The sequence below is a fragment of the Colletotrichum jinshuiense genome, chromosome 4, assembly GCF_051148585.1.
Source record: "Colletotrichum jinshuiense chromosome 4, complete sequence".
Lineage (NCBI taxonomy): Eukaryota > Fungi > Ascomycota > Sordariomycetes > Glomerellales > Glomerellaceae > Colletotrichum > Colletotrichum jinshuiense.
Window position 1 is genome coordinate 5392795 of NC_139311.1, and position 22076 is coordinate 5414870.

The window sequence follows — 22076 nt, forward strand, 5'->3', positions numbered from 1 at the left end:
AAATAATACGTACGGGCTGCGCGTCCTACGAAGGTCGTGAATGCTTGATATCTTTGCGGCGATTCGTTTGTGACCGGAAACGGGAAAATGAGATCCTTCCCGGCTTACACAGATAAATGCAAGGGACCTTCACACCGCGCAACGTACCCCGACACCACCACCTAGCTGTACGCCAATGCTTTGAAGAAACCAAGCGGGGCCTTGGTCGTGTCTGTCGGCACTTGCCGGGGCCATTTACCCGTAACGCTGACTAAGGGGGGGGGGGGTTCTGAGTTGGGGATTGCCGATTACCTCAGCGCCCCCGAAACCAGTTCCTTTCACGTGACCTTGAGATGCGCGGATCTCTCTGGTAACTGCAGCCTAGCAGCGCTCTACCTCCGGCGGTGCTGCAAGGAGAGCCCATCCACCAATTAATGCCCACCCCCTCCAGTCACCAGCGTCATCCCCCTGCAGTGAGGCTACGAGGGAAGTGAATCTACACGTGTACATCTATCTTTCTCTCCGTCAACTATCGCCCAAGCAAACTTCGACCACGTCCGCATCTTCGACCTGGTCGCATAGCGAAGCAGTTGCAACCTTCGCTCCCTTGGATTCTCCAGTCTTTGTACAGTTTCAATTGATGACATAGGGCCACTCTTGCACCTCCATCCCACCGCGCTCCGAGGCGCTGACGAACGTTTCCAAGACCATTACATTGTCCCCCTTATCGAATTGGGCCGAGACAGCAACATGCATCTCCCGCATTCCTCGGGCCTCGTCCTGCTTCTCGCAGCTGCCATAGTTCGCGCCGCCGACTCCACGACTTCTTCGACAACGTCGAGCGCGCCGGCATGTACCGCAGCCTCCAAGAGCGGTACCGGCGCCTTCTACGACCTGCGGCCCGACATCGCCGTTAAGGCAGAGGACGGCAAGTCGACCAAAGGCAGCATAACGACCGACTACCATGCTAGAGGCTGGGACTATGGCCGTAACTTCACCCTCAACATTTGCGCTCCCGTCATCGATGCTGTTGAGGACGTGGTGGGGTTGAACAAGGTCGAGTCCAAGAACGTCAGCGCATACTATACATACAAGAATGAAATCTACTCGATAGGGTTCGTATTTGACCCCTTCACAGCTGATGTCCCTTTTCTTTCGGGCGGGAGCTAACGTTTTCCCCTCGCAGCCAATCATCGATGGAAATTCAAACTCGTGGGCGCATACTAGTCCTTCAGTACAAGAACGGTTCCCCTTGCGGCAAGAGCAAGTCCAAGCGATCCAAAGCTCACCAAGGCGCTTCATACAACAAATACGTTGACGACGACGAAGTTACCTCCTTCAGCGGCAGCCAAGAAAGGGTCTCAGCCGAGAAGGAAGACACGGATTCGACCTCCCGGCGCAAGTCGGCTACAATCTCGCTCCACTGCGACACCGAGCAGGTCGGCGGAGCTGCGCATATTTCTTTTGTTGGCTCGGATCCCGACGACTGCGCATACTTCTTCGAGGCCCGTTCCCAGCACGCCTGTCCCAGAGCTGAACCCCACCAGCCGGGCAGCGTCGGTCCCGGCAGCGTTTTTGCCATCATCTTCGTCATAGCCGTTCTTGTTTACTTTGGCGGCGGTGTCTTCTACCAAAGAACAGTCGCACACGCGCGGGGCTGGCGACAACTTCCCAACTACAGCCTTTGGGCTGGCATCTGGGGCTTTGTCAGCGTAAGTGGATCTCCGGGAAACCCTTTGTATTTATGAACCTAGATTAACCCGTATGCAGGACATTTTCATCATTGCGACGTCTTCATGTGCGCAGCTTGTACCCGGAAGGCGCGGCTACCGTCATCTGTCGGGCTCGCCGAGCAGGGGTCGCAACCGCGAGGACGAGAACCGATTGATAGACCAACTTGACGAGGAGTGGGATGACTAAATGGTGCGGATTGTAGCATAGAAATTTGAGTCCAACTGTATTTTTTTTCTTTTTTAGACTGTCACTGATTGCGTACCGGAGCTGTAGGACTGATATCGGGGGATGTAAGTGAGTCGCAGGCAACCACCATAGATACCCTGTTTGAGATCAAAAATGCATAGACGATTCATGATTTTCGCCCAAGAGGTGTCACATTGGCACGCAAATACTGGTGGCAAAATCTTCTGATATGGTCACTGCGACGCTGGGTAGAATCGCAGCTGCAAATATTTCAAGCCGGCCTTGAGAGGATGTCGTTGAAAGCCATCATACTATTGGCCATCGCCAACTCCGGGCGCATAGGGAGAACGTTATCTTCAGTCTTGAAGGACTAACCTCGCAACTGCTGATGCAAACGACAATGGCGCGCCTACATCGGGGCGAATGATGGTAGGAGCCCGCACGATCAGCTCGGCTGGCAAGCCGTCATAGTCCCGACAACAGCGCCACCCTAAATTGTGAGATTTTGCGCGGCGTGTAGAGATTTGCGACGTCGGACATGTAAACTGCGTAGTCATCTGCCCAGGCGTTGCTTTCAGTGCTTCATTTTGTAGTGTGCTTGGAAGTGGGTAGGCTTTCCACTAATACGTCTCCAACGTGTTGCTGCTCCGGACTAGGTAGGGGGGTCTCCTGCGGGAAGAACCGTGGCAGTCCGGCGGCCGCGCTAAACCCCCGCACATTCCACCCGGCCCCACCGTTGGTCTCGCGGGGATTTTCGGGCACCTCTCCAAGTGGAGTGCCATTGGGTCTTCTCGGTTGAGTGCTGGGCTGAGAACAAGAATCTGACCCGCATAAACAGCCAGAAACCCGCAGCCCATTTATGGATTGGTTCTTTGGATTCAAGCGTTAGCTTATGACTTGGAGATATTGACAGGTGTGGCGGCATCGTGAGCTTTCAGTGGCTAACACTTAATTCTGTGTCGGTGGCTGGGCAGGCGGTCTTCTGGGAAAATCTGCTTTGAATCCAAACCATCATTCACTAATACCTCTTCCAAACAGAACGCATGTGCGCATGGTTTGAGAGTCACGTCATAACCCTTGGAGCATTCAAGAAACAGTATAACAGTAATACACCTTTTAAACTGTCAAAGCTTACAGGGCAGTTTGGTTGATAGCAACTGTGTAAATACCAAAATCACACACGGCTGGTGGTTTCTTCTCTCTGGGTCTGCGGTTGTCTTTCGGAAAACTCATGGAACTCGGCCTCGGGCCCAATCCCATTCTTTGCATCCACATCAAGATCCCCGAGGCGATTCGTCGCCAGATCGTCCCCAAACAGCTCCGCAATTTCCTCCAAAGACTTTCCAGACTGTGTCACTGTCAGGGGCCAGAGCATGGCATCGGGGTGTTTGAGTGTGAGACGTACCGTTTCGGGCAAGAAGAAAAAGTAGAAAACGGCGGCTGCCAGGTTAGTCGCGATGAAGAGCGAGTAGTACCTCCAACTAACGGATGCGATGGCAAGAGGCGTGATCTGCGAAAGCACAATCGCAGTCACAGACTTTGTAGCAACGGCGAAAGCAAGGCCCTTCGTCCGGAGGAAGAAGGGAAACAGTTCCGAAGGCACGACCCAGATCATGGCGTTGAAGAATATGGCGTAGCACATGGAGTAGACGAAGATACCCGCGATAGCAGCACGCGCTCCTGCGGCGTTCTCGTTGCTTTTGCTGCCGTACACAGCGCTCAATGCCATGCATAATGCGATCATGGCGCTGAGGACCAGAGACCCGCTCCAGAGCGTGCGGGTTCTTGGCCAGCGATCTGCGACGACGAAGAGGTAGATGACCTGGCCTATTATACCCATCATTCCATAAGCGCCGCTAATCAGCAGTGCGGTCCTGCCCGTGAAGCCGACGGTGGCATAGAAGATGTTCTGGAAGTTCTGGATGACGGAAGAACCGCTGAGCTGGCCCATTGTGACGATGAAGGCGGCAGTAAGCGTGCGGCGGATGTACTTGCGCGAAAACAACTGGCCGAGTGCCGTTGTCCAGTTCATGTTGCCCTGCGACCGCTCCAGCAGAATCTGCTCCCGGATTTGGATGAGCTCGCGGCCGACCAAGTCGTCGTTGTCCGCCGTCCCGTGCAGGCTCGCGAGGACGTGTTTGGCTTCCTCGTAGCGGTCGCGGAGAACAAGCCAACGGGGCGAGAAGGGCACGAAGAAGACCATGGCTGAGAGGACGACTGGGGCGGGGAGCTGCATGGCCAGCGGGATCCGCCACTGCCCGTCTCCCGAAGCGAACGCGCCGGCGAAGCCAACCCAGTTGGCAACACCGAAGCCGATGGCGATCATCATTCCTTGAAGTCCGACGAGAAAACCGCGACGTGCCGGTGGCGCGACCTCGGCGAGGTAAATGGGGACGACCGAGAGAAGTTCGCCACAGCCGATACCTGCAATCAGACGGCCGGCAACCATCATGCCGACTTCCATGGCAGCACATTGGAGAACAGCCCCGACGATTGCTGTGTATATCGATCAGAGAGATTACGGGGAGATTTCTTTGACTCGTGGGAACTAACTCAGAATCGACGCCAAGAGGATCGTATATTTGCGGCTGATCTTGTCAGCAAGATAACCAGTGGTCATACCGCCGATGGCTTGGCCGGCATTGTAAACCGAAACAATGGCACCTGTGGCATTGAGATGTCAGAAATCCATTGACGCTGGCTAAAGATGACATGGAACTCTGAGTACCCGTGTAAGCGGTGTTGACCATGGACGGTCCATATATTTTAAGCTTGAAACTATCATGCCCAAATGTCGTCGCGATGATCCCTATGTTACTGTGTCAGTCACTGGCCACGGTGCCGACACTGACGAACTTGCCTGAATCGAAGCCGTAGATGAAGCCGCCTTGAGCGGCGACGAGTGCCACTGCAATGATAAGGAAGTTCATGTTGAAAGAGGTGGCCCAAATTCGGAGCAGAAGCACATGCAGGGAGCTATGTTTCTATCATGCAATAGGAGTCCTGGGGCCTGGTCATCTATATTCAATGCTGGTTACGAGTTGCTACGAAATGACCAGCTCGGTACAAAGGTAGACCGATCATGCCGGCTGCCGTTTCGGGAATTTTTGCCTCAAAGGAAATGCCACCCGTAGTAATGATGAGGCCGTCTCATTGCAGTAACCGCCGAGACGGATAAAACGGGCGTCGTCGAGACTACACTTTAAAAAAAGAGGATCTGGGGTTGCGGAGACTCCGCAACTAGTCCCAATCCTTCGTTTTGAATGTCCTATGGCCGTATAGGACCCCCTGTATATGGTCAACAATATGGCAGTTGCGGGGATGAGAGGGATACATCAGAACCTACATATGCCGATCCTAAAAACACTCAATTGGTTTACAGAGCATGATCTCGTGGCAAAAGTGGCCGAATCGGGTTCTCTTTACACCGGATGCTGTTCCGTACATCGGAAGGGCGCATATGCAATAGTGCACATTCGGGTTATTTCACCTGCTACCACCCTGAACAATTTGGGAAGCAAAGGCTGGGGTTTTCTGAGTGTCTGTCATAGTCATAGTCCCAACCAATGTCTTGCCCAACAGTCACCAAACCGGTGTTTGAACACCACCACAATGGTCTGGGTGTAGAGACCCCCAGACCAAGGATCTCATGGCGATTCGAAGCCAGTAACACCACTATTGGCTCCTGGGTCCAGACTTCCTACGAGCTCGAAATCGCTTTTGCCTCTGACGAAAAGCGCCAAATCTTTCGAGAACCCGGTTGCAAGTCTATCCTGGTGCCATGGCCAGCAAAGAGTCTGGCATCTCGAGAAGCTGCTGTAGTCCGAGTACGAGTCTATGGAAAATCCTTGGCTGACGGGCCCTACGACACCAACGAGCCAAGCGCGTGGTCAGAGCCGGCAACAGTCGAAGCTGCTCTCCTTGAACAAGAAGACTTTCAAGCAAGCTTTATCACAGCAGCGAAGCACCTAGGCCCACCCGCCCCCCTGCAACCTATTCGCTTCCGCAAAGAGTTTACGCTGCCTTCGGATATCAATCTTGAATCGTCTTCCGCCCGTCTATACATTACATCCCTCGGAGTTTTCGATGCTTCCATAAACGGAAAACCTGTCACGGACGAGTGCATGGCCCCAGGATGGACCAGCTACAAACATCGTCTGGTCTACCGCATCCTCGACGTGAAGGACCTCCTGCTAACGGGAAGAAAAAATGCACTTTGCGTTGAGGTCGGCGAGGGATGGTACGCTGGAAGACTCGGGTTCAAGGGCGGAATCCGGTTCCGATACGGTGACATTCTTGGGCTCTTCGCGCAATTGGAGATCACAGTGGCGTCAAAGACGACTTGGTCACTCTTGTCGGACGATTCTTGGTCTTGCACCCAGAGTGCTATAACAAGCAGCGAGATTTACGATGGCGAGGCGTATGACTTGCGGGAGGAAAACAAGGATTGGAGGTTCGCAGACGCGGTATGGGATGCTTCGAGCGACGTAGGCACAAGAATATTGCCATGGCCCCAGACAAAACTGGTGGCACCAGATGCGCCACCAGTCCGGGTCATCGAAACGAAGCCATGCATCAATGTTCTCCAGAGCAAGAGTGGCAAGACAATCCTAGATTTCGGGCAGAATCTCGTTGGAAAGCTGTTCGTCAAATCTCTTCAGCTTGAAGCGGGGAAGCAAGTCACCTTCAGGCACGCAGAGGTAATGGAGGAGGGTGAGCTGGGGACGCGGCCACTGAGGCATGCCAAATGTTGCGATACAATCATCGGCTCTGGCGAACTGCTTCAAAACTGGGCACCAAAATTCACCTTCCACGGTTTCAGATTCGTCCAGGTTGATGGGTGGCCAGGCGGCGCTCCGTCTGCCGACGATATCCAGGCTCTCGTTATGCACACCGATATGAAGCGCAGGGGGTTCTTCGAGTGCTCGAATCCATATGTCAACCAACTTCACAGCAATGTTGTTTGGTCCATGCGAGGGAATTTCCTATCACTTCCAACAGACTGCCCACAACGCGACGAACGGCTTGGGTGGACAGGCGATTTGCAAGTGTTTTGCCCAACTGCAACTTTCCTCTACGACACCCTGGGCATTCTTGGAAATTGGCTCCAAGACGTTGCGGCTGAACAATTGGAAGAAGGGAAGGGAGGCTTTCCGCCGTTGGTTGTGCCATTGGCCATAAGCCCCAACTGGCCACACATTGCACAGGCAGTCTGGGATGATGTGACAGTCCTGGCCCCCAATGTGCTCTACCAATACAGTTCCGACAAAGACCTGCTCGAGAGACAATTCTCCAGCATGCAGGCATGGTTAGACCAAGGAGTTGATCGAGCCCCTGATGGACTTTGGAATCCTGAAAAGTGGCAGCTTGCGGACTGGCTTGACCCAAGCGCACCTCCGAACGACCCCGGTAACGGTCGGACTGATAGCATCCTCGTCGCCAATGCCTACTTGGTTCACACCAGTTTGGTTTTTTCGAAGCTATGTGAGACACTCGGCAGACATGAGTTGGCTGCCAAATATTCCAGTGACGGCCAAAGACTGAAAACCCTGTTCCAACGACGCTACATCACGGCGGAGGGCAACCTAATGTCAAGTTCGCAAACTGGCCTAGCTCTCGCCTTTCAGTTCGACCTGTATCCAAACGATAAATTCCAACGCCACACAGCCGCGAAGGCTTTGGAGAAGTTGGTGCGGACAGCGCGCTTTCACATCAGCACAGGCTTCGCAGGCACACCGGTAATATCGCACGCACTAACTACCATCGGTCGACCTCAGCTGGCGTACCGCATGCTTCTTGAAACGACATGCCCTAGCTGGCTCTACCCAGTTGTAGCCATGGGCGCGACAACGATTTGGGAACGCTGGGATAGCATGCTACCGGATGGACGGATCAACCCAGGAGAGATGACCAGTTTCAACCACTACGCATTGGGCGCGGTGGCTGACTGGTTGCACGGGTCTGTCGGGGGTATCTCACCTCTTGAGCCGGGTTGGCGAGTGGTCCGCGTTCGACCTGTTCCAGGCGGTAATCTGACGAGCGCTCGTGTGGCCTTTGATGGGCCATACGGAAAGGTGGCTTGCGAATGGGTGTTGGAGGACAACAACAGGTTTACGATGAAACTTACAGTGCCACCGAGCTGCTCTGCAGTTGTTATCTTACCTCCAGACCTGCGAAAAGACTTTGACGATGACTCGGAGCCTTCCCAGGTGGTACATTCTGGGGTACATAGGTTTGAGTGTTCTTTTGAACCTGGCGAGTGGCCCCCTAAACCGTTTGTTGCAGCAAACCAACCCATGCCACCTGATACGATTGCAGGATAAGTTCTGTGTGCAACGTTCGGTTATATAGAATTTGTAGTACAATATTTCTTGACATTGTGTTCATTCACGTGGTGCCAGGAAAACCAGAGTCCTACGCATTTACTCCGAGTGAAGTCGTATATACAGATTCAACAGAAAGAGGTATCTTTCCTTGCATCTTTTGGGAATTATTGACAATAAAAGGTAAAGTTTCGAGTCCGTCATGCGTGATGTCCGAATCGAGGGGTCAGTTGAACCTTCATATAACCCTCGTGTCCTTTCTTGGGATACGTGTCCAGGTATCGGTAGCCGCCCATTCTGTCCGCCTCCTCATCCAACAAAGATACGTTGAAGTTGTAGACAAGAAACGCTACTGTTTTGCGTAGAACCCTATAAGCAATACTAGTGGTGGTGAGAGGTCAGCTGAATGCATACTTTGTCGGTGTCGCTAGAACCTACTGTTGTCCTAGACATATTCTCGTCCCAGTACCAAAAATGACTGATTGGCCTCGTGTTCTCATTGACTCGTCACTCAACCCAATCCACCGTTCTGGCTTGAAGCTATCTGGCTCAGGGTACAAGATGGGATCATGTCCCAACAAGCTCAAGGTGAAGCTCATGCTTGTCTGCAATAAGTTAGACACTGCTTCGCATAATATTACGTGGAAATATCAAGCAACACCTACCATTGAGGGTATTTCTGTATTCCGATACATCACAGGGTTCCTGCTTTGTCTCGGTTGTCTGTGCCAGCCAGGTGAGCTTAAGCGAGACGACTCCTTGCAAACCCCATCCTGTACAAAGGTGAGCATATATTTCATCAGTATCAATTAGTATTAAATGGGCCAGCATACCAGATACCTCAGGTGCAAAACCTTTGGGTCTCTCCAAACTCGGTGACCATAAAGACCAAGATCCAGCGTGTCGAGCTCAGCTCTCAGCTTTTTTACGCACTCTGGATTCTTGATGAGATGATGAAGGGCAAAGGTGAGGTTACTGAGAAGGGATTCATTGCCAATGAAAATGGCTTGAGAGGATTCATGCACGACTTTGATTTCGTTTCCAATTCCCTCGAACATTCGAGCCAAGACGCCTTCGTGACCGCTTTCGTCGTCCCAGGACTTGACGATCGGTCTAACGTGGGAGTCGATAAGCTTCAGTTGATATTAGACATGAACACAGAAGTAGAACGAGTTGTTTGGAAAGACAACTTACAGAGTCGACCCAGGAAAGTGGAGAGTAAGCTCGAAGAGCAGGGAAGGTTTCGAACATCATTTTGACTGGCGGAATGCACCTGAGTACAGTGGCGAGGTCGATGGCACTGAATGCCCGCGTAGAGTCATGGACAGCTCCCAAGTCGAAGACTTTCTGAAATCCGTAGTCTCCTTCAGTAAGATACGAAATCATAACATCATTGGTAAAAGCCCAAAGGTAATGTGTCATATTGACGGCTTCCATGTCCGCTGCAGCATCCGTAAGACGTGAATGGAGAGATTCCAGATGTCTATCCAACGTCCTAGAGAAGCCTGTGAGGGTCTCTCCGGAGAAAATAGGTCGCATGACTGCCGCTCGCTCTGAGTGTTTTCCTGGGCTAGCTAGGCCACCCAGGAGATTGTCAAGGAGACCATAGTAATTGCCACATTTCAAAAGGTCCGGGCGCTTGTGATGCTCCAGGCAGAATTCGTGATCGACGAAATGAAGTTCGTTCGGTCCAATCCTAACAACAGGCCCTGAAATGGAATTCTAGTCAGATCATCAACAAAAGCAAATTGATATCCTTGGATCATACCGTATTTTTCATGAAGCGATATGAGGTTCTCAAGCCAATCATTCCTAATCAGAACATGGTAGGCTTCGTAAAGCCTGGTGATGCCTGCAACCCTCGGCCCAGGGAAGCCTGCAATAGGACATAGAAGCAAGCGGTAAGTGTACTTGGAGATGAGATAAATGATCAAGAGGCAGAAGCTCTTGGCTAAGAGATTACCAAACTCCCATGATGCCATGAAGGCGAGAAACCAGGCCATGGAGAGGGCGATCTCAGAATTGCACCCGGCTTTTGTGCTTCCTTGTGAGTGCTTTCGTCGGCCAGGGAATTCGAGCGCTTTTATAAGTTAGTAATTCGACGGTTTTTGGAAATCTAAAAGCTGATAAATGACTATACCTTGCATTGAAGGGAGTTCAGCTTGCCCAGGAACAGTCCACAGACCACCCTTGGCGGTTAGCCGGCCGGTTGACGTGCAGCTCAGGCTGCAGCAAGACTTTTGCGCCATTTCCACTGCGCTCACCCAAGAGTGTTGTTGGAAGGACGTTGGTGTGTAGGACCAATCATCGCTTAGGTATCGATATCGACTCGAACTGCAACCGAGGTTGGTTCCAACGCTCCAATACCCAGCAGGTAGAAATGTTTGCATGTCGCTTAACGTTTCCTGAATTCAGTTAGTTCCGTAAAATGGGCACCCGCTTGATACCACTCACACACGCCGAACATGAAAATCCTGCTCCTGCAGAGTGATTCGGCCAAGGAGTGCGTCCACGCCGCAGTTCAGACCCCCAGCTGCAGCCCCCTAGTACATGCTCCAACGGAGGTTCGGCTACGGGACAGTAGCAGAGTAATCCGGATGACGGCAACGGCTGTAGACCGGTCGCATAAGTCATTGCACATCGGTATTCATAATGAATTGTGGATGGGAAGTTGAGTCAGCAGAATAAATTGAAAATGTTAATTCAATAGGATCCTCTTGGCGAGTAGCGGTTCTTTGGCATGTGCGATAATCGTAAGATGCGCAAGAGCCTTCAATTATGACAGCAGCACTACCATCTTTAACTCCCGCCGCGACGTTTAGTATGCATTACAATGCGATGAACTAGGCTCAGTAAGGAAAAGGCCCTCCTCCTGTGTAAGGTTCCTCTGGCATAGCGCAAAGGCCACCGTTTGCCGTCAGGACTTCACTATTCTCTAGCCTGTCCTCCTTTCGCTTTCTCCGAAGTAGCTTATCTCGAATCTCCTCGCCATCGGTCCGAGTAATTCGGGACATCGGCAAGGTTAAAGAACGCTTACGTGCTCAACAGGCTTAGCTTGGGAAAGAATCGACAGCGAAAGAGGGGATTCAGACCTCTTTCGCAGATTTCATACTTTTGAAGATGTTTCAACCCCGGAATATCGAAGGATAGGGTGGCAAGAATTTGCTAGAGATTATTATACTTTTCGTTTCACTAAACAAGTTCAAACCTTCTCTTGAACCTTTTTAAGCTACCTTTTCTGCTTCAACGCCCTCCAAGCCCACAAATTGGTTCAGTGTTCAATAATTCAGAAGACTGGGAACAGTCTTCTAATTTAGCTGTGAGAAATTACAGGAACCAAATCATCAATTAGAGCGACTGCCGTCGGCCGCAAAGGTTTGAGCTAGGTCGGATAGCTCTCGGGATTTCAAAACTTTGTATCAAATCCCACCATTTTGGCAACGGTGTCTTGCTGTAAACGTGATATCGGGATATTAATAAATACTTCCCATCAATTTGGCAGTATACTATCTCTAGATGAAATGCATGTTCAAAGCACAAATGTCTTCATGACCGTTGAGTACCTATGGTACCGCTCTGCCTCACATTATGTTACGAAACACTTTGTATGTGATGATGCGATCGTTCAGTTTCAAGGGTACCCCTTGGAGAAAGATTATAACCTAGAAGCAAGAGGACCGAATAATATCATTGATGTGCGCCAATGTGGCAAATGTACCGGCTGCAGACCCGGTGATCTGTTGACTTTACTCTCACGCGAACCATAAGCTTGGCGATCAACCGATCACATTGTTGCGTAAAGGAGGCACCGATAAATGGTACCTTCTGAGATATAGCCGTGTTAAAAACTGCCACAGCTTAATTCATCATAAGATGGAATAGCTCTCGATCTAGGATGTAAAATCCCTTAGGCTGCTTGGATGAGCTGATGTTTCCCCCACTATACTCGTACTTGCTACAGCCTAGTGCAAACCAGGAGTTAATCGCATGAGACAGAATACGAATAAGCCAGGTCTTGTGATAAGTCTTTCGTCGCTACCCTGTCACAAGGTTCCCAGGTCCCACGATGAGCTGCACCACTCCGCGAATGCATTTCCACTTAGCTTCGCGTATACCTAGTGAGGATAGCTATTGCGAGGCGGGCCCTAAAAGAATAGGAACAACCTAAATGGACGAGTGAATGAATGAAATTCAGATGGCACTAGGAAAAGTTTGCCAAACCTTTCGGTAGACGTGAGGGGATATGACGGTCAGGATCATTCGCGATCGGGCAAATCAAGCAGCACGGGCGTTTTATTGGTGGGGAACACATGAATCGTCATTTAGGGCCTTTCAAAGGCATAATGGCTTCAGCTTCAACTTCCGTCTTGAAACATATTGCGCTGTGCCTGGAACTACGGAATAGAAACTGTTCTTTTCGCTGACCAAGTCAACACAAGGCAGTAACAACCGTCGTTCCCGACGAAGCTCTTCCCAAACATAACTAATTCATAGCTCCAAGTCACGGCATAAGTAAATGGTATCGGTTATCTGGATTTTATGACCTATGGAACGGTAAATCATGGCATGACATGAAGAAAGCTAGGAGCGCATCCTTGATTCGATGCCCAGCTCCTCCAGCGGGCTCCGTGGGGGATTCTTTGTCATTTGTTGTAGAATCAAATAAAGTTAAATATCAAGAATTAACTGATCTCGAGTCGTAGATCTGATGCGAAACCATCAATAGCGCTGGAATTGGGATCAAACTGAGACCACAGGGGCACAAGTCCGATTTCTACACGACAGATTCCGATACAGACAACGTTTGTAACTTCAACTAAAGTCTCATGGTAGCCTCGCAGAAGTAAAATGACACCGTCATCATCCTTGTGTGTTCCGATGCATATACCCCAAGATTCAAGCAGTCAGAGTGACAAGTCCTGTGGCATCAAAGCATGAACATCCCAGTACGATCGAGGACATCATTGGACCTATATCTAGATGCATAATCTATAGAAGATGAACATGACGATGTATTTATGCACATATCTCAAAAGTGGCATGGCATGGCGCAATTATGTAGCTGCTCTCGGCTATAGCGCTGCCCTATTTCAGCATCCGATGACATCAGGACTAGGATTTCACTCCGACGCTTGAGGTCACTGACTGATCAACATCAGAGCTACTTCCTTGTAGTCCTCTCTCTTTTTCAAAGTGGCGACTTCATCTATGCTTTAGAGGCTTTGATGGACTAACACGCGGCTCGTTTGGGTGGTGTTTGTCGCTTTATCAATCACCAAACGGGCCCCGTGCAAACTGAGTGAAGGTACCCGCGGGTCTTGACGGCAGTGACGGATGGGAAATAGGCAGTTGCCACTCTGGTATTTCTCGGGTTGACTTGAATAGATAATGTATAGGAAGAATCCAGCTTTGAACGTCAAAAATGGACAGAGAAAGAGACTCAATGGGCTCAATGGGAGTCCAGGACGACACAGCGCCATTATACACTGAAGCCATACTCTCACGGGGCCGACGTGGATAAGAATAGTTAGTACGAGAAACATGTCACTGTACCGACTACCTGCGGATAACAACAGCCATAACCTGCTCGGACTTTGAAAGAGGCTCAAGAAAAAGCAAGGAGCACGTAGGTGGCCTGCCCCAGATATTTGCTTTTTTCCCCCGGGCCCGTTTCGACGTTTCTTTTCGCCTTGGCGTCAGCTTAACCACAATGACTCCGTTTGGGATCACGGATGAGTCCAGTCGCGTCTAGACACCCGCTTTCCGCCAGGGGAAGGAGACCCAGGTCCTTGCGGCACTCGCCAGGGACCAATCCGTCCAGGCACCCTCCCGGGTGCCACCCTTCGACTGTTAACATCAGTAATTATCCGTGTCGAACGGAAATGATCCAGTGTCGATTCTGATCGGAGCTGCTCAGTGACAAGGTCTTCTGCCCGGCACCTTTTGCTCCACATCCTGCATAACGGCCGACAACCCCAGGAGCCCGTTTCCCACGCCTAGCGATGCGACCCTGGGCAGCTTATCCCTGGGCCTTGCCGCAGCGAGCCGCTATCAAGCCCTCGAGTTATCCAATCACGTTATATAACCGGTCATAACGTGGCCAGCGTGACTAAATTTGGTGGGGGTGTTTCTGCGGCACAGTGCCACGTTTGTCCAGCAGCCCCTTCAAGCGTGTACAACTGTCAAGCAGATTGGGGGCTGAACTCCCCGGTCCATGTTGGTGCACAGTGAAGATCCCGCTGTAGCATGCGGGATTCAAGTTGGTTCTCCCCTGTCGGTATATCATGCAGCAAGACGATGTCTTGCGACTGCACACAGTCATATTTTTTTGGTTGTTTCTGTCTTGATCTATGACATTATCATGCTAGCAGACCCATTGAGAAGCACATATTAGAATGGCATCAATGATTCAAAGATTTAAAGGATACGAGATGGCAGAAACTTGACACCGGCTGGTGGTGTTGATGTTGTGAGGGGTCATGTCAGGGGACAGGGGGACTGAAGAACGACGCCGACAGGGGGCGGACGGCCTTTAGGTCGTGGCAGCTGGTGCATTATCGGCCGTATAAGGCTACATGTATGCGAGTCCAACAGCTTACCGGACCAACAGCTGCAGAATCGACCGGTGAGCATGAACCATGGGGTCGCATGTCCACTATCTGATCCTCTGCATTGCTTCGACAGAAGAAGCCATGGCGCATGGCGAAGCAAACGCCGCCTCTTGAGACGTTGACCAGCTGCACCGTACGGCTCCCACTGGGACCTCCGCAACTTCTCTTTCAGGATATACCGCCGATGGGACATACTCCCGAGCCAATTAAGCAAGTCGAGTGAAGTCCTGTGCGGTCGCGTCTATCTACATACGTCGCTAAGATCCGTACCCTCCACCCCCTCACCCGAGGGACAGTGCGATCCCCTATTCCTCAAGCGCCCACGGGTCCTAGCTTGGTTTGCTCATCTGCAGACATAATTACATACATAAGGTACAGTACTTACATGCGGCTTGTTCAGAATCTGGACTGAACGTGGACCCTTCGGACCCCACACATCCTGCACCTCCCCCCCGTCTGGGCATGCAGATGCTGATCGGACCACAACCAAGATCACTGCTGAGGATGGTCTAAATCGCTCCAGCCTTGGGAGGGCACCGGGGAGGGGAGGCCTGCCGTCCGGCACCCGACAAATATGCCCGAAGCCGGTTTGGAGATTCTGGCGCAGCCGGCCACGCGGAGGGGGCTCTCATGTTGATCAAGTGGTCGGTACTTGCCTCAAGAAGGCAGGTTCAATATGAGGTGGCAGCTCAATCGGTCAGCCGCATCCCGCTGCCAACCTTGGCCGCTGGGGTCTAGATTTCGGTGTTCAGAAACATCGCGGATTCCCAATTCCATGGTAAAGCCTGTTACATGGCAAAGAGAACTGGCGGGTCATGTATGGCGCGTTATTCTTCACTAGTCGTGGCTAATCAGACCGGTCAGCATCCAAGCCGTGGCCGACTTTACAGGCGAGTTGCAACAGGCGACACGCAAGTCTTCATGCACGAAAGTGGTCTTCCTGCGAGCCCAAGGGGACGGGCCGTCTCCAAGACCCAACCATCTTAACGGCAAGCCGCCCTACCAACCGAAGACCACACCACAGCGAATCAACGCTGGACGGAGTGGACTCCTAGAACCTTGTAAGCTCGCCAAATGGGCTCTCCACAACCACATGCGTCAAGAGGCTGAATTTGCACTGTGATTTTCACGGCATGATCTCACCGGGGGTTGCGATGTCGTTGGTATTTGCTACCCGACATCCCACACCAAAGCTGTCAACGATGTACGCTCCCAGCGTCGCAAGTGTATTCCACATAGCTATCAGCGTGACGGGAAATACTGCCTATGACCAACGATGGTGTGTGCTCTAATCATGTATGCGTACTCCAACTATCCCCCCACGGAATAGAAACACAGCCTGCCGTCATGTTTGAGGCCACCCAGGCCCTCGACACCAGAGGTTCGCCCGGGACCTACGTCTTGCATGTTTGCTATGAAGAGGTGGGAGATACTGAAAACTGACAGACCCAAAGGTACTGCCTCAGCCGGGCGAAGGCCGCATATGACCCCTGGGGAGAAAGCGGCTCAAAGATCGAGGGTTGCTTGCTTGCTCGTCGGCCTCGTTTAGATCACTTCGGGTGCGGAGGCTCCCCGAAGGGTCAACATCTCATGTATGAACCTCGTCTAGGCAAGACTCTCGATCGGGAGAGGAGACCCAGAAGGAGATCGCGGTGCCAATGGACCCGCACTATCTTTTATTGAACTCGGATACTAGACGACGGGAGGGACGGCTTGCAATCATTTCCATACTTGAAAAGGCCTCCCTCCCGTCAAACAGCTAATGTCTTGGTCTGGTACCGGCCAGCCAGCCAACCTTTTTCATTATTATCTCATCAATCAGTCCTCATCTCTGGCCGTTTCCCTTGCCCGATTACAGTCTGCCTCCTGGCTCGTAATGTTTAGTGTCTTGACGTTGCCCCCAAGACCGCGAATCCCTTTCTGCTCCTTCGTCGACAGTAGCAGATAGGTTGTATCACGTCCTCATTGGTTCATTCCAACAGCCTCAGTGGCCCCCGAACGGCTAGCAGAGAAGAGAACCGGTTCGTCTCGCCACCCATCCGCTGGCAGCCGTGGACTACCCCCATACCGCTCTTCTGCTGTGGAAGCGAAGGCCATATAGGGCGTTGTAGGCATCCGTGGAGCACCTCGGCATCCCACGCTGCATCTTGCATCACGTCCAAGCTCTTCATTGACCGCTGAAACCCCTTCCCCATAACCTTTTTTTCTTCAACGCACAACCGGAAGACGACGTCACGCCTGCAGGCCGAGACAGCGCAGAACACCAGTAAAACTCCACGAGAAGGAGCGGTGAAAGGGCAAGTTGACTCTATCCCATCTCTTGGCTCCGAGCCGGCGCCTTCGTCGTCCAAGATGTTTATGGACGCTCACCCCCGTTTGGTCTTCAATGGCTCGGACATCTTTGCCTTTGAGCAGAACGTGAAAGCGAGAGCTCAGCAGCGCTTCAACACACGGCACCATAGGAAACTGATGGTGCGCAACGGCAAGCTTCCTTTGAGCTCGGGGTCAACACAGCAACCGGGCGCCATGGAAAGCGAGGATTGGTCTCTGGCGAGCATGCCAGACGGGATCCAAGACAATCTGGAGGTGCGTTGGCTCATACTCATACTCATAACCTCCCCGTCCGTTCGATACTCATCCGAGATGTGACCAAGGACCATGTTGCTGACTAGACTCTCCTGCCTCAGGCCCAGCAGCTTCGGAACAGATACCTAGCTGGCACCGCGGGCAGCCCCTACTCTGACCCTGATCATGGCATATTCTTTCAGAGAATGCAGAGATTTGATGGTTCTTTGAGCAACAAGCGACCAGTCATGGATCACAACCAGCCATGGCAGCCCTTTGGAGTTCCAGACACGACGGACATCCAGTCAATGTTTGCACCAATGCAAATTCAGTTCGACATCTCTTACATTGACGGCCTCCCAATGCCGGCGCCAGGCAATTTAGGGCAAAGCATGCCCGCCCCTCCCTCCGTCTTCGCGGAGTCTGATGTAGGCACAAGTTTTGGGAGCTTTTCTTCCATCGGTGCTCCCAACCTCCTCGACTCCTGTCCCTTCAGCTCGACGGACGGCGCTCCAATTATCAACAGCCCGTCAGAGCCGTTTGAATATGCCCACTCCCCCTTCGCATCCTCGTCTTTGGTACCCGAAGACCTGTCCAGCATCAAGGGGGCACCTCCGTCACCGCCACCGTTCTCCGAGCCGACACCACTCCTCTTCTTCCCGACGGCGCAGCACGAACACCTTGTTGAGCATCAGCGCCACATGGAGGGCCACCAAGAAGCACTGAGGGCTCCCGTCCCAGAGAGTCACGGCGGCAGCAGTGGTTTCAAAGCCGATCCTTCCTCTCAGCATATGCTCGTGGCGAGACCTCGCAAAGAGCTTCCTGGGAAGCCACGGTCGTCGAGGGCCGGGCACGGCAGCTCGGCGCGCCGCCGCAACTCTCCGCCTCACGCTTTCACCGCCGCAGCACCTAAGCCGGAGGTCCGGCCGAGCCAACCGAAGCCTTGCCCGACACAGGTTTCTCAGCCGGACCCTGCGGAGCGTTCGGCCAAGGACGAGTACCTTCTCAAGGCCAAGCGAGAAGGGCTGACATACCGCGAGATTCGTGTCAAGGGCAACTTTACCGAGGCCGAGTCGACGCTCCGGGGACGGTACCGCACCCTCACCAAGAGCAAGGAAGAGAGGGTGCGGAAGCCCGAGTGGAGCGAGAAGGACGTGAGTGCCCCCTGCCAAGAACATGATACTTGGGATTCGTTTCTGACCTAGCCTTTTCCCGAACGCCAGGTCCATCTGCTTCAGAAGGCCGTACGCAAGTTCGCCAAGGGCAACGATCCCACTTCCATGAAGATTCCCTGGAAGCAGGTGGCAGAGTACATCCAGAGAAACGGCGGTTCGTACTTGTTTGGGAATGCTACCTGCCGGAAGAAGTGGGATGAGCTAGTGCTTGCCGCGTCCGGGCGCCAGATGGGCGGGCTCGGCGCGCCGAAATGACGCTCGTGATATAGGTACGCTCAAAGGTACGTGTTAAGGGCAGCAGCTGCTCGTGGGAAAGGATACAAAGGGAAATAGTAATTTTGATATCTGACTTGTCGATTGGGAGTGGGCGGACGAACGGCGATGTGTAGGGGGTTCTGGAGTTAACCCGGAGGGCTGGCTTACACGTTTGTACTTTACTAGTTGAATTTCCTGCCGTTGGGCAAATAATGTTTGCTTGCATGTACTGTGGTTGTATTACGCGTTTGACCCGCCCTTTCGTCCGCCCTCACAGCTTTTTACCGTGGCCACTTCCCGCGGGGATGCCAATTTTTGATAGTACTTCCACCAGCTGGGCGCTGTCGTTCGCCGACTTCAGGGCATCCCACTCGGCTTCATTCTTGACCAAGGCCGTCCCCGCCAGGACAGTGCCATTGAGGCTGAGTTTGCCCACCAGTGTACCATCCTGTGAAATCGTGCCCCCCTCGGCCAGCCGCGGCAGCACGACCAAACACTTACTCGTCATGGCAAGGTTGTAGCTGATGCGGGCTTCGCCATTCCCAGGGTCACTGACATCGCCTATGTGGGCCTCTACTGCACCGACCGCTGACTTGAATAGGGACATGTAGATAGCATGTAGCTCTTCGGGGCTCATGCCACTATGGATATGCTCCCCGAAGGTCACGAATGGCAGTCCGTTGACGTGCTGCGAGCCAAGCTGTTTGGCCAGCACATCCCACTGTGAGTCTTCAGACAGCCCGTCCTTCATCCGGGCGATGGGCAATAGCTGAATGTGACGGTGCGGCTGGCTTGCTCCCGAGTGCAAGCCACTGTTGAAGAATGCATACAACTCGCCATTGCCCCCCTCATGCCCACCATGTTGCCTGTAGGCCTCGAGGCAAGCATATGTCGCCGCCAAATCATCGGGCTCCAAAAGATGGGTCTGTGGCTTGAACTCCTTGGTGGCCAGAATAAAGTGCTCGGGTACGACGGCGAATTTGTTCAGAACCAGGTTGTGGCCGGATGAGGGGATGTCGGCAATAAACAACGGACCCTTCTCGGGGCTCTCGAACGGGTCAAAATGTTTGTGTGGCTCATCGGTCTTGGGCCTTGGCGCAACCGGTTTGTTTGCTAATGCGGGAGAGAAGCGAAGCTGAAACTACACAGAGGGGGTTATCGTGGCTGCATGCAAGATTATGCGGCAATGCAATTACTCACTGGGATCGAGTTGGCCGTCAGCACGGTGACTTGGGTCGCATAGTAGGTCAGGTCGCCATTGGAGCGAGCCTTGCTGAACGCTGTTCTGACGAGCTCCGGCAGGTTCGCAGGAGCCTTGATTGGTGACATTGGGCCTGCTGCAAGAGAATCAATGACTTGCGATGTGTTGTTGGAAGACGCTGTGAGTGTGGACGAACCGAGGAACGATGAGATGAGGTCACTCTGGGGGGTGTGAGCTACAGGCGGCAGGTGGGAACCCCACTTCCTTCCGGCCCCCCACCAAATAAATGCATTCACCGAGCTCGGTGCGCTCGCCATGCGACACAGAGTCCTACGAAACCAAGCGACAGCCGGGTCAGAGGAGTAGAAGCTCAAACTAATTGTATCGCAGGTACGGATACGAAAACTAAGAAATGGACTTTCCAGTGGCTAATTGTTGGCTTCACGATCTCTCTACACATCACTAGTGTTCTGTCGAGATAAAAATGCACGAATGCCTGCACTGAGGATCACTGTTTTCCCCAGACGTCCATCCTCACTCAAGTCTGGCCATTCCAAAGACCATTAGAGAAAAGATAACTTCAGCCTTGGGGTTGACTTTGGATTGATTATAATTTCCAGGCACTAGTGCCCGTTTTCATGTCCTAATAGAATGTTTTCCACAACTCTAGATTCCAGGCAAACCAACAGCTTGCCGTATTACTGGAACGAACCTGGGAAGGATGTACACGCCATAAAGCGCAATTAGAGCCGTCACGAGGCCGGTAACCTATTATTCCTTGTTAGCACCGTTAATCGACGAATGAATGGCTGCAACATACCTTCTCGAACCACGTGTGGAAGTAGATGGCCGTCATGAGCAGCATCCACGAGCTCAGCCCAATGATAACGACCGCGAATTTCCCTCCCAGCGCAAGAGCGTCGCCCGGGACGGGTTCTCCCTGTAGACCCTGGGCCTCGACGGTCGCGGTCTTTGTAGCACCATCCGTCATCACGATGCTGCGCTCTTCTCTCCTTGAGCCCCTCCACCGCATCACCACCCATCCCACCTCGGAGAGCAAGAAACCAGTGCCGAGCACCAGCAGGAAGACATGCCCGGAAATGTCATGCCCACCGCGCCAGCTTCCGCCGGAAGCCTTGCATGCGACTGCGGTGAAGACCTCCTTGGCATCTCCCTCGCCGAGCTCCACCTTCTCTTCGACAAGCTCGCACTTGCCTCCTGTCCAGCGGAAACCTCGGTCTATGATGGCCGGGCCGAAGAACCACTGCGTGACGAAGAACCACCAAGCCGTGACCAGAGCCCAGCGGAGCGTGGCTTGCACCCGCACAGTCGCACGAACAGTCGCGGGGTGGGTGAGGATGAAAGTGAAGAAAGCGGCCGTGATCCAGAACCAGCCACGCTTGACAAAGATTATGTTGAACAAGTTCGACTTGCGCGCAAAGTACGACGGCGCCGTGTCCGGGGCATGTGCCTGGGTTGTGGGGTCGTAGCGAGACGAGCGGACGTCGGGTGAGAGGAGGGAGAAGAGGGTGCCGAAGAAGAGTATGATCGGGAAGATGGCCAAAACAAGCGACTCGACAGGCGTGGGCAGGTATGGGCTGTTGCGCTTCGTTTTGAGGGGTGGCGAAGACGGCGAGGCCGTTGCGTCGTTGAGCTCGTCCAGGGCGCGCCTGGTTTTGGACCGGAGATTCGCTGCCGGCGGTGTATCCATCGTGGAGGTTTCGGAGAGTGTTTGACGTGTGCTATTGCATAAGGGGCAGAAGGGTTTGGGGGGACGTAAGTTGGATCGTGAAAGACGACGACAGTCTTAAAAGTGGTGGGACGAAGGGCGCCAGAGCTTGGAAGAAATTGGCAGCAAAGTATGACGTTGCCGGTACGGCGTGCGGAGATACGTACCTGGCATTGGCCGCTGGGCAGGTGGCTAAATGTCGGACACCCGGCGGCGTTGGGCACGCCGACTAGCGAATCAAGGCGCCCGGTTTTCGGTGTATGTCACTTGCCGAGGCACACCTCAAATTTCTAGGTCAGAGGACACATGGCCGTAGAA

The 22076-nt window shown here is 52.8% G+C and overlaps 6 protein-coding genes across 6 annotated transcripts; 3 read left to right on the forward strand and 3 right to left on the reverse strand.

Annotated features, from left to right (window-relative positions):
* Positions 1–729: 729 nt before the first annotated feature.
* Positions 730–1899, forward strand: EsH8_IV_001372 (mannose-6-phosphate receptor binding domain-containing protein; the record flags this gene model as incomplete). Its single annotated transcript, XM_083266262.1, has 3 exons — positions 730–1094; positions 1166–1691; positions 1750–1899. The coding sequence occupies 3 exons, from the start codon at positions 730–732 to the stop codon at positions 1897–1899; spliced, it is 1041 nt and encodes a 346-aa protein (XP_083125157.1).
* Positions 1900–3073: 1174 nt separating this feature from the next.
* EsH8_IV_001373 (general substrate transporter) lies at positions 3074–4829 on the reverse strand (the record flags this gene model as incomplete). Its single annotated transcript, XM_083266263.1, has 4 exons — positions 3074–4395; positions 4453–4563; positions 4628–4670; positions 4752–4829. 4 exons carry the CDS (start codon positions 4827–4829, stop codon positions 3074–3076), a joined length of 1554 nt encoding a protein of 517 aa, XP_083125158.1.
* Positions 4830–5465: 636 nt separating this feature from the next.
* On the forward strand, positions 5466–8222 carry EsH8_IV_001374 (bacterial alpha-L-rhamnosidase; the record flags this gene model as incomplete). Its single annotated transcript, XM_083266264.1, has 1 exon — positions 5466–8222. One exon carries the CDS (start codon positions 5466–5468, stop codon positions 8220–8222), a length of 2757 nt encoding a protein of 918 aa, XP_083125159.1.
* Positions 8223–8422: 200 nt separating this feature from the next.
* On the reverse strand, positions 8423–10225 carry EsH8_IV_001375 (uncharacterized protein; the record flags this gene model as incomplete). The annotated part of the gene is made up of 6 exons (XM_083266265.1): positions 8423–8603; positions 8661–8827; positions 8888–8995; positions 9056–9355; positions 9417–9931; positions 9991–10225. The coding sequence occupies 6 exons, from the start codon at positions 10223–10225 to the stop codon at positions 8423–8425; spliced, it is 1506 nt and encodes a 501-aa protein (XP_083125160.1).
* A 6960-nt stretch (positions 10226–17185) lies between these two features.
* EsH8_IV_001376 (uncharacterized protein) lies at positions 17186–18828 on the forward strand (the record flags this gene model as incomplete). The annotated part of the gene is made up of 3 exons (XM_083266266.1): positions 17186–17419; positions 17521–18552; positions 18604–18828. The coding sequence occupies 3 exons, from the start codon at positions 17186–17188 to the stop codon at positions 18826–18828; spliced, it is 1491 nt and encodes a 496-aa protein (XP_083125161.1).
* Positions 18829–19099: 271 nt separating this feature from the next.
* EsH8_IV_001377 (fatty acyl-CoA diphosphatase) lies at positions 19100–21740 on the reverse strand (the record flags this gene model as incomplete). The annotated part of the gene is made up of 4 exons (XM_083266267.1): positions 19100–19969; positions 20029–20165; positions 20713–20797; positions 20850–21740. The coding sequence occupies 4 exons, from the start codon at positions 21738–21740 to the stop codon at positions 19100–19102; spliced, it is 1983 nt and encodes a 660-aa protein (XP_083125162.1).
* Positions 21741–22076: the final 336 nt, after the last annotated feature.